The sequence below is a fragment of the Ambystoma mexicanum genome, chromosome 3q, assembly GCF_040938575.1.
Source record: "Ambystoma mexicanum isolate Mex_15411 chromosome 3q, UKY_AmexF1_1, whole genome shotgun sequence".
NCBI classification, from domain to species: Eukaryota; Metazoa; Chordata; class Amphibia; order Caudata; family Ambystomatidae; genus Ambystoma; species Ambystoma mexicanum.
This window is the reverse complement of record NC_090926.1, coordinates 193,369,357-193,381,873: the sequence shown is the minus strand read 5'-3', so window position 1 is coordinate 193,381,873 and position 12,517 is coordinate 193,369,357. Positions and strand designations below refer to the sequence as shown.

The 12,517-nt window shown below is 45.7% G+C and overlaps 1 protein-coding gene across 1 annotated transcript in view; it reads right to left on the bottom strand.

Annotated features, from left to right (window-relative positions):
* Nucleotides 1-11,748: 11,748 nt before the first annotated feature.
* Nucleotides 11,749-12,517, bottom strand: part of PRIM1 (DNA primase subunit 1) — a 349,710-nt gene continuing 348,941 nt past the window's right edge. The window contains exon 13 of the mRNA XM_069653478.1: nucleotides 11,749-11,992. Coding sequence (XP_069509579.1) covers nucleotides 11,973-11,992 — 20 coding nt within the window. The 3' untranslated portion in view covers nucleotides 11,749-11,972. The remainder of the gene's footprint in view (nucleotides 11,993-12,517) is intronic.

Sequence of the window (12,517 nt, the reverse complement as noted above, 5' to 3'; positions counted from 1 at the left end):
CCTTTGCTCCTTGGTTTCGCTGTACACTCCTCTCGACCTCTGCAATCCCAATCCGAGTTCCTCCTATCTGTCTCTAAGCCCCCTTGCGCTCAATCCAATTTCCGTCCTTTCAGTCTTCTTGCCCACACGTTTTGGAATGCTCTAACACTATATATATATATATATATATATATATATATATATATATATATATATATATATATATATATATATATATATATATATATCTGTGGGTTGGAGTCGAAAGAAGTGATTGTTAAAGGTTTATGTTAATCAAAAAATGAAAAACAAGATGAGGAGCTGTTCTGGTCAAGAAACTGTCCCTGACTCTATACAATATGTGTAGGTTATTGCAAATAAAAAACACTAGGTATTGAAAAAACAGCCAAAAAGAAAGGGCAACCACCAAAAATGAAGGTCTCTACGAGAGTGTAATTAGATCTTATAGACTAGACCGGGTTGTCTCAACTAACATGTGGTAGCTGGGGTTATCGGGATTTTATCTGAATGTTAGTTGAGATAGCATCATTTATTGCAGGTGCAGTACATTCCCAGCAAAATGCAGGCACTTTTTGTGTGATGGCCATGTGGCGTTATGTAAGATTGAAGGCAGCCACACAATCACCGTGTTGGAGGCAGGTCATCATCTGGGACCCCCCAAAACCATCTTGGTAAGTACAAATTAAACGTGTGCAGGCTCAAGGTCAGCTTTGACCGAGTCATCTTTTTGCCCATAGAGAACAAAGGGGCTAAAAGCCCTGCCCTCTAGTCGGAGCCAGAATTGTCTCCAAACCCACGCCCCCATCTCCATAAGCAGTTAAATATCCCATACCAACTGAGCAGGCACAAGTCCACTGAGTTACTAGGGTAAAACGGCGGGGGAGGTGCAGGAGAACTAAAACAGGAAGGTTGTATCCCTTGTAAAAACTCACCAATCCCAAAGAAGGGAAACTCTCCCTCCAACTGGGGAGTGCTCCACATTTCTGATCAGGGACTCATCAATTATTCTTGTCAATTTACCGAGGACCATGGGTGAGGTGCTCTCCAAACGGTTTAGGCTTTTTCTTGGTTTCCCACTTCCTGCTACACTCTCCCTTAAAAGGCAGACCAGAAACTGGCCCTATCAACAATTTAGGAGCAGAAGCAACCACCCCACGATTTCAGAGGGCTTTCTTATCATGAGCAGCAGCTTAGCTGCATGGTCTTGCACTTTTTGAGATGTTGGTCCATTAAGGAGTAGGACAACGATTTCCTATACAAGACACCGGGGAGATGCATACAAAATCAAAGCAATTCAAGGGCCCCAGCCTGGCATACCTTCAGGCATTCATATCTAGGATGAAGCCATTTTCAACAGTGTCGACATAGTGCATCTCAGAGCAAGGAAAGGTGAGACTGTTTGGTCACATACAGCTCTGCCACGAGTTTACACTTGTTGAGGATCAAGCAGGGCGTAGAGTCAGTCATCTTCGGTTTGTTGTTACATCTTGCCTTGGAAGACATGAAGGGAAGAGTTTGCACACACCTTCTACCCAAATAGTTCAGTTGTTTACACTCATCGTCTGTGGAATCAGAGGAGCTTGCCAATATTAATAGCAGCCATCACCATGAATTAATGTAAATGTGGATGCAACGCCATGCAGAGTCATCAAGCATGGTCCAGCAATCTGTGTCAAACCTCTTGCCCACTATCACCATGTAATGGGCCTTCTGCCAAAAGGCTGTCACCACCTTGATCAAAACCATGGTCATTGGAATCCCCGACCTATTGTGCCTGCCAGAGCAACACCATAATAATTACATCATAAATATTAGCACCCAATGCGGAGGCAACAACCCATCAGGTTGCTCGGAACGTGGGCTGAAACTACTGTGATGAAACCTGCAGTCTCACCACAGAACCCCAGCCTGAAGTCTCCTGCCATGTGGCTTGGGGAAGACAGCCGCTACCTGATCCAAATACTGGGGGTGGTATCAAGAGGGAGGATCACATGGCTATCAGGGGGAAGTGATGACTCTTTTGGGAGGGACATGGTGTTTGACCTCTCACGAGGATGAAAGCCCTATAATTCCCAAATAACTAATGGCACGCTGTCATTGTACAAGTGCCTCCCATGAAACTGCCCAAAGAACATGCGATGAAGTCATCTACTCAGAGTAAAATGTGTACCTTGGGAGTTCAGGAATTATATCTGACATCCCCGAATTGTCATGTTTCTGTTTCGAGTAAAGATCCTCACACCAATGTTAAATAACAAACCTTTTCTATAAAATTCCCTAACAACTCTCAGCTCACCAAATCCTCCTAACCAAATAAATGTAAAAGGTGTAATGCCACAATGGACTTCAGGGCCCATAATGCATGTGGTACTGGGACGAGGAACAGTGACCCAGATAATGCTCAAAGGTGCCATCGAACATAATGAGCATTCTAGTTGTTGTAGTGTGAAACGCCCGAGTGGGAAATTTAAATCCCAGAATAAGCTACAGCTGGGAGGAGAAGCTGAAGGAGTAGTGGAGGCAGCAGCAGGCCAGAATGCGGTGATTGCCATGAAAGCCGCAGGAGCACCAGCTGAAGCAGACGCGAGAAAAGGCGTGTGGCATTGCAGAGAAAGCACAGCAGGAAGCAGCGTTGTGGAAGGCTAGTGGAAGGGAAGCCCAGCCGCATGTGAGATGAGCTCCCAATACGACGTGAACTGCTCTGGTGAAAATGTGAAAGGGGAGACTCCACAGAGCTGTCAGAACTCCAACAAAGTGCTGAGCAGACTGCTACACTTACGCAGGAGCTGGCATCAGGGCTCTGAAGGTCTGCCACAGAAGCAGCGGCGACACCACAGAAGACCAATGAGTGGGCCTGATACAGAAGGTGATCCCGGGGCGCGCCGAACAGAACTTTGGGCCGCGCCCAATAGATTTGAATACCAAACATCTAAAGTGCAGGGGCAGCAAGGGCCCTATCTGGGGGAAAAATGCAATCCGCATTGCCAACAGCCAGGAGGTTGTGAAGAAGTTGGAAGGAGGCAACCTGGGCGCAATCCTCCTTTCTTGGGACACCAGTTTCACGGAACCTGAAACCCACATTGCCAAGAACCAAGAAACTATAAGAAGAGGCAACCAGTGTTCAGCCCTCCTCACAAGGGATACTGGTGGGGAGAAATCTGGAACAAATATTGCCACTGAAATTACTTATAGCTATAGGATTTTTTTCTTCCCGACAAGTGTGGGAATCAGGAAAGGGACCATTAGTAGTTAGAGTCCTGACAGGTGGGTATACCAGGAGAGAAATGTTCTGAAGCAATGTGGTAGTGGCAAAGAAGTATGGTGGAAAGAAGTTATTCACTTTCGTAAGATTTTGAAAAACTGTGGCATCATCAAAGATAGTTGTGCTGTCCTGACAAAAGTATTACAACTGAAGAATAACTTTTATGAAATTGCCTTGAACCTTAGGGAAAACAATTGCCTTGATTTATAAGAGACATTTTGCCTCATCAAGAAGGATGCTGTGAAAGATAACAAGTGTTTGATTTTTGAACAAGTGTTTGTAAAGGGACATTTACATCATTAAGTGTTAGGACGCAGCTGAAGGAAAAGCCATTTTTGTTTTGAACCGAACCAAACTTGCTTGAATCAGAACTTTGTCAAGGATATTCCTGAACTGACTGCAGGGGAAAGGAGTTCAACCTTGGTCACAAGGAGTACTTGCTAGAATCTATGAGTTTGAACTTTCATTCTGTTTTGTGAAACAAAAGACAGCCAAACATTCCTGGTTTCATTTTACTGTATGTATTAGTGTGAGGGTCAGAATGTTGTTGGACACTAGATCTTCCTTCTTTAGTTTGCTAGGTAGGGACATCTTTGTTAGGATAGGGAACGATAGGAGTTTGTCACACCCCTTTTAATTTTAATAAACGGCAAACTTTGAGAAAACGACAACTTTGTGTTCGTCTCGCATTTCTGACTCCTCACACTATTGATCTAAGTCTGAGTTCCGAGCAACCTAATGGCTGCTTCCCGGGCCCTGCCATCTTCCCTCCACCCTCCTTTCCCTTCTTTTAATCCCCCCTACTTACCCGATTCCTGCAGCGATTTCACCCACCACTGCTGCTGCTGCCTCCTCCCGTTGTCCGCCTTGGAAATGGATGAGGGGCTTCGTATGGAGCCCAGTCTTCCAGCTCCGTGGCAGCCATCTTGCTAAAGTATTTTGTTTGAATGAACAGGACGCCAGAAGGCTCTCAGCACCCCGGTTACCGTTTTGGCAAACTGGGGTGGTAATAGCATTCATACCCTCTGCCGCATGCCGGATCAGGTGTTATCGGCCCCAGGATCCTCAATAAAAGCCCTGGCTATGCTTGGGAGTTTATTATCAGCCATGTTGTTCATCATCTTTGGCCATTAACTAGATATCATAAGGCAATACATGGGTCTTAAGGGAAACCAGTAGATGACAGTCCATTATAAGTCTGATCCAGGTTGTAGTACGAGTGGAGACATCCCACTGCTGCTAAAAAGGTGCATGTATATTTGAGCAACACGTGCCAGCTCAGAAATTACGATGGCCAATTGCAGTATTGGTTGTCTAAGGGAGAACATATGGCCAGCAGCACTTGTTCATTTTGCCATCTACAACCTAAGCTGCTCCCCTGCTAGTATGATACTGAACAAGGAGAACAGAGACTTTACTTATTGTAAGAAGCCACACGAACTGTCTCAGACAATAAGTAAAGTCTCTCTGTACCTCATGTCAAACAAACGACATGCATCAAAATGAGCCACACCATTTCAAAGCATAATATAGCACGGTCCTGGTGGCTTCTACAAGCACGGCAACCGTATCCTGAGCTAGCAGCCAACTACAGTCTAGTCAGACGATAACCTCTTCCGAGTGGAAGGCAGATCACTCAGGACTGTGAGTGGCAGCGACTGTTATGGATGCTATAAGCTCAGGGGCGGAATATTAAATGACACTGCTGTGGTGACTGAAAGAGGCCGTGATAGGATGATGGTACTATTTGTTTATGCCCCAGAGTGTGAAGCAACAACCCCGACTCATCATGCATGTCTAATAGCAGAAAGAAGGACAGGGATACATTAATTCTTCCCTTCGTGGACATACCAGCATACCGAGTAAACAGGCTGAGTCACTCGCACAGGGGAGGGCACACACAATGTTTGCCAACACTCCTGCAGGCAAGGGGGTGCATATATACTACTGCTTCACTCACACAGGAAAGGGTGGGTACGCATGCACACACTTTGTACATCGATCATATTAAACATAAACCCGAAATTAGTGAAGCTTCTTGATTAAGCCGCTCAATTCTGAGCAGAGTACCGCTGTATGGTGGCACTCACTGCAAACATTACCAAAACTTAGCAAGGCATATTACACGGACACCAGAGGCTAGAGGCACAGCAACAGCAGTTCCTTAACACTTAATCAGCTGATCATGTGGCCTACCATCACTAGGAAAACTCTTCTAGACTGAAAAGGAGCCATTTTGTCACAGTCTCTGTCTGTAACAGAAACTGGGATCAACATCCTCCTGTTTGGAACGGGGGAGAAGGAGTAAATTACCACTGAGTTCCCCGAGTCAGTGTATCGGGTGGCACTCAGCGTATTATGATGTTAGCTCCAACAACAGCCATCTTGTCCTCCCTGTCACCAACAGAGGGCAGGGATGAAATGCGGGACAGCGTCACAATTCTAAACTGGAGTACATGGACGCGACACCTAATGAATAGGTGACAGTGCACCTCTTAACGAACTTGTGCAATTGTCTGCATTCCACTGCAACAGAAATCAGATGTATTCTTCAACACTCAAAACCCTCACCAGCTCTCCTATCTCCACCCAACAAACTCCCACTCACCCATCTGACTACAATGACTCACGCACTCACGGACTGAAAGCATCAGATTCACAAAACGGTACATCTCTCACAACTAAGCCCGCACTCTGCAACTGCTCCTCAGCACTCTTCTCCACTGTCCTTCCTGCACCTGGTCTCTCGGTCAGCCTCGACTCCTCCCAACCTCAACAACCAACACTCTCTTCCATTCCTTTCCTTATTATACTGTTCTCCTCCTTGGCCTATCACTGAGCCTTCCATTGTTTATAATGCTCACATGACTGCTGGCCAATCTAGGTCTACTCTTACACTAGTCAAATCCTTCAGAACCCCTTTCCCTTTTTACTGAACATGGAACGGCTTCTACGCATTGTGCATATCGTGTTTTGTGCTGAAGCAGTGTTTGCTTTGTTCGTTTGTGCTTTGCTGCCAGCACATAAGGTCCTGCAAGGCAAAAGAGAATTCTGGCAAGAAAAAGGTGGTTGAGGCACCATGAGACAGTAGGTGGTACTGGTGGTTCCAATCCAGGTATGCAAGGGGGTTTCATGGACTGTGCCCTCGCTGCCCCAAAATCTCACACCCCCATCTCTGGGACCAGGCTGGTTCTAGTTATTGCCCTGCTAGGCCACCGGCCCGGAGTTGGGAGGGATTCTTATGCCCCAGTGGCATAACACAAAAAGTGGAGCCCACTTGCGAGCCATGCTGAGGGTCCCCAACTCAGCAACAAATCACGGCCTGGCCTAGATCATCAGGCTTGCGCAATACGCACTAACGTGCTGCTGCAGGGATACGCCACACACTGAACTAGGAGAAATATATAAATATGTGTTTTAATGCATTATACAGCACATATCTGCCCCAATATATCAAGTTCAAAGGATCTCCAAGACACAATCAACCAGACCGGTCGGAACCCCCTACACCCACAAACCGATGATTCCAAAATTTTAAACAAGCAAAAGTGGGAGACGCCAGTTTCCCAGTCTTTGCCGCCAAGCAATGGAATGCAGTACCGCAGGCACTAAGAGCAGGGGAGTCCTACTGGGCCTTCCGCAAAGCCCTTAAGACTCTATTGTTTGTCTAAACTCCCTGCATCACCCCAAACTACCTATTATACGACTCATCTGAATACAGTTATTCTATATCTAACACAATGTATGCCTCCATGCCTCGTCTATGGGCTACATGGAACCTTTTTTCCAGCGCCCTGATGCCGAAGGGCTTGTGTGCGCGATACAAATGCAAACTAAATAAATAAAACTTTGAGATAAATTGGCTAAAAAGGCCAGAGCGTTTGCAACTGTTCTGTAGGATAACACCAATCCAAAAGTCCAATACATGCAAGTCACCAACAGTGCACACGAATAATGCTTTATTAAAAATGCCATGCCACAGTGAAAACATGTCCAACTGGCTGCACAATGTAGACCAGTCTAGACACGCAATAACATATTACAGTAAAGCATCCCAGGCCCCATTTAGACATACCTAGACTGGTTGCACCAAAATGCCAGTTGAAGCAACACCACTTAAATCATGGTTATTTTATCACAGATGCCCGCGGTAAGAAAAGGCTAGACTGGCGGCACTCAAATGCCAGTGTCGCCAGGTAATTACACTTAGGACTACTTTATCAGAGATGCCTAGTTAAAAAAAAGTCAAGGCAAACTAAGAAATGACTAGACTGGCTGCATCAAAATTCCTCTCTAGCCACTAATACCACATATCATGCCTGCTTAGCCTGGGCATGAATGACCATTACGATTTATCGCACAAACCCCATCTCAACCCACCCCCCTCCCCACACATCCCGTCTCCCTCCCAACCCCCAAAATCAGCTTTTTGGCCCAGAATTGCCTCCACGTCACTTTTCCTTGTCCCAGTGCTTACGTATGAGGTTCGTTGCCTCATAGGTAAATACTGGGATGAGGAAGAGTGGGACTAGGAGTAATGAAGATTACAGGTAACTAAGCCAGGCATTACCTCCATGTCCCTCTACCTCATCCCAGTACTTGTGTATGAGGCAAAGTGTCTCATGCACAAGTTCTGGGACGAGGAAAAATAGGGCTATGGGTAATGAAGATTACCAATAAGTAACCAAGGTATTAAGCACAAATTGTGGCACACCACCATTGAGCTGACTGGGCTTCAACCGCCTGCCCCACTGAAATTATTGGCTACGTCGACTCGATCTGGCTGACCTGCAGAGCCGTTGCCGGACAGAACAGTACACAGATGTTAAACGGCACATGGGTTACACTGTTAACAATGGCCTGGCAATAACTAACGTAAAGCATTTCACTGTTAGTACCTGCATTTAAATACGTTTAGTACTTGCATGCCAGGGAACTGATTGGAAGGGAAGAAAGGGGGCACACCCACATCACAAAAAAATATCCCATGCAATAAGATAAGCAGGTTAAACACCATCAATACATGAGTCAAATCAAAATGATTGTCCATCGCCATCATACACTAGCGTGAACCCTACGTAAAGCCGGTAACAATTGGATTGTCAATGTTCAATACTCTTCTCATGCGGATTCTCCCCTCACAAGCTGATGCCTGGGGCATATGTAACGGCCCATTTTCTTAACAAAGAAGAAAAACGTGCATTCCCAATACTTGGCGCGTCTATGGCTATACATGCACAACCTGTTAGATGCAAAGCATGTCAAAGATGGCACCTCCTGTTATCAGTAAAGGAACAGACACTTCCTTAGACCCATTTGCTAAAATGTCTGCTACTGTTGCATAAGGATAGCAACTGACCAGGGGCGTGGTGCAACCTTACCAATGCCCCTTTTCCTTCTTGGTCGATTTTCGCATTACTATCACTACTAGACATCGTCACTTTAAAAAACAAAAACTGTATTAAAACCACCTTCGAACAGCCTTGGAGCAAGGAAGCAATTACCCATAAAATGATAAATGCTGCATAAACAGAGACACTGCAAGGTGGTCTGGGGCAAAGTGTCATGGTCCGAGGGTGCATTGGTAACAAAGAGGGAGCTATCTCGCCCACCCACCCTTTTAAATATTCAAGATACCCGCCATTCAAGCCCAAGCGCAGGACCCCTAAGCACTCCCTTAAATGAATAATGGTGGTGTCATCATGCAATCCAGCGTAAGGCAACATTCGCCTAGCACCACGTCACCAAGCTTTCCCGCCCAGCGTGCTGGGACTTGAGATGTGTGAAAACACCCCAAAAGAAAGGCAAGCTTACTTTTTGTTTATTTTAAAACAAGGTTATTTGAGAGCATTTCCTTCTTGTCTGGGATCATTGATCAGCGAAGCCACACACTTGTCAGCAGGTACAAGAGGACATACTATACTGAGAAGACGGCGATGAGATTAGCGGCGGCTATCACACAAGGACAATTGTATTTCCTAGTCTTCATATTTAAGAAATGTATTGTACAAGTGTTCCTGGTTACACAGAATGGAAGCATTTGGAGTTATGTCGACTACACCTATGCTGTCAACTTTACCAATGCCTGCAATTGGCTGGAAACTGCCAAGGATAGTCAGCCCAGAAAGACTAAGCTCAATGATTTCGATGTAAATAAAAAAAAATCTTCCACACACACATTTCTCAGAATGACGATGGGAGAAACACGTTAAAGGTTTACTGATTTCCATCACTTGGTGGAGGCCAACCAATGCCCACAAGTTTCAAGAGCGTAAACAGTTGCTGCAAACTAGCAGGCATGACCAGAGAAAGAGCAAAGCTGATCTACTGAAGGAATGTCTTCAATAATTCAGGGGCATATTAAGCAACTACTTGGCCAACAGGCTACTAAACGGCAAGGAGGTAGAAAATATCAATTAAAATGAATAGGTCAAAACTATCCATGGACTTTTTAGACAAAACTTAAATATTTCGTTTCTCAAAGATAATTGATTTTCATTTGCCCTGTCCATGAAATTGACAGATATGGCTATATAAAACATAAAGGGTGTTGTGATCCTGTTGCCTGCGTTTTACAGGCAAAGGCCCAAACACCCGCAGACCAGGTGAGGGCCACACGGTAACACCCCCGCAACCCCACCAGATCAGCTGGAAAGCAGGGGAGCACTGCAACCTGCAAATAACGCCCAACGTCCTCACCCTACTCTAAATGGGACGGAAATACCAACGTGGATTTGTATGTTTTAGGGATACAATGGGGGAGGGGAAACACAAACTCCGTTTATTAGTTACCATTCCTAACCTATTTCCTCCTAAGACAAATCCCCTTCTATGTTCCCCTGGTGTGAATTGTTTCTAAGGGGATCTGCCCAGTCAGCCCACTCTTCCTTAAAGGGCGACCCAACTGGAAAAAAAACCGACTTAGACCTTGCACCATTCTGTGTAGAGAGGGCCCGTAGATTGCCACAGTGGATGGTCTCACCACCTAGGCGGCCTCTGGCAGGCCACCACTTCCCTTACATGTCTAATGCCAGGGTACACACAACACCCTTTCCCCTTCCTCCCACCTGTACGTTCCCCTATTTAACTATCAAAATACTTTGTAAATAATAACTTAGTATTTATACCTAGAGCTCTATATATATATACACATAACAAACATATAAATCAGGTTGTTACATAGGGGCGACTGCTGCACTGCCACTCCTGGTCTCTAGTGCTGTCCTTGGAAATGATGATGAGTCTGCCCTCCTCTGATGACAATAGCAGCTGTTCCCCCTCAGGCAGCCCTTCTGGTGTGGCCCCGGCTATCTGATCTCACCACGCAGTGCCTGTGCAACAGTAATGTCCACACAAGGGCCGCCACCTTTCAGCTCTTTCTGGGAGACACCATGCCCTGAGGTGCCTCCAGGGATCACTGCCACGGCCCTTGCACCTGTATTCTCTTTAGGCTGCGTCTCTGTTGTCATGGGGACACAGACATCACTGCCAGCCCTCGCAGCACCAGCACCCCCTCTTCATTGCGTAGTGAGGCAGGCTGCTCTTCTCCCAAAACGCCAACCAGTGGGCCGGAGATCTAGGCTTAACCCAGACCGACCGATGTGACGGCCTAGAATTTTTTTCACTGCCCCACCCATAGCAACCACCTCTTCACCTCCTAGGTTGAATTTGTTTTCAGGAGCCGCGTAGCCTGGGCCCGACACTGGGTACGACCGGGTTTCTGAGTCCAGGCCGCCCAGACGTGTGGTCCGGGCAGCTCTTACTTCACCCAGACCAACTCACACACACTGTCCGACATGTGAGGACTGGCCCGGGGTGAGCTGACTGCCATCACGGCTCCCGTGGGTCCTTTTATCCCTGGGGGGCCACTCCCCCGAAGCCAACACTTGGCTGCTTCTTCTCTTTCCTCATTTCTTTAACGTTTCTCAGTGATTTTTCTTAGCATTTTTTCTCCCCTGCCCACCCCATTCTTAGGAAGGGGAGCTCCAGTCCTTGTCTTTTTCTTCTTTCAACATTCCATTCAGCCCCATGGTGGGCTAGATGGTACAAGTTCAGGTATGTTCCCCAAGTAAACACAAACACTACACAATATACAAACACTAAAAGTATTGCATTCCTACGGCCTGGTGTCTGTGCCTATTTCCTAGGGGACAAGCATGTAGCCCTTGATTGCCAGGCCCAATTTGGGCCACCGGCTAGAATCATGATGCACTCTTTCTACTATTTAAAGATGCAAATCCAAGGAATGCGTGTAGTGAGGAATTTTGGAGAGTCTACTTAACTAGGAGACCAACATGTAAAAACAGTTATCATGGGAAAGAAAGGAAGACAATAGAGGAGCACTGGTCATATATCAATTTACTCCACCCCCTTACCTTATGTTACCTACAACAACGTGAACAGTGCTACGTTTTCTAGCTACGTTTGTGCATATAAAACCCAAATATAAAATACAACATTGGCATAACAAGAAATGAGTCAAGTGCAACAGGATATCAAAATGTTTTTAATTATATGAATATACTCTTATATGATGGTTCATGATGTAAACGCTGACTATCGGCCGAGTGATGCAGAAGAGATACCCTTCCTCTTAACCAAGAGACTTCTGGTAGATTCCTCTTGCAGGCCCAAGTCGTCATCCATTGCACAATCTTCCATCAAACGCCTCAGCAAACTGTGCTCTAGCAACAGGTCAATAATTCCAGTTTCAGAAGTCCTTCTCCAAATCTTGAAACAAAAAAAAGAGAACCTTAGAAGGGGCTCATGGTATGTTCCACAGCAAGTGCATGAATCAGCATAGCAACTGCTAGAGAAGGAATCAAGCCAAGGTGCAATACTGCAGTAGCGTCAAGAAGTGTTTCTGTTTGCAGTGCGCGCTATACAAAAATCATCCATGCTCCCATTTTGCATCGATAATTCGAGACTCCTTTCCTTAAATACGCACCTGTTTTTACCGATTTCCTGAATAAAGGCTTTGTTTGAAAGAACATGAACAAAAATGGAAATCCCCCATTTTATTCTTACCACATCTAAAACCCATTAAAAACGTTCTGTGGTGAAGAGAGGCAGAGAAAGGAATTCTTGGTGTAGATGTAGGCTCGTACTCTATGTGCGGGAAATTGACCTAGCAGCATTATAGAGTTGATTGAACCAATGTGGAATAGCCTTCATGACGGTTGGTAAGATTTGCCAGCGTATTTTGTGTAACTTCCCCCAGCGTCAAAGAGAATATATTTCAACAACTGATTTAGA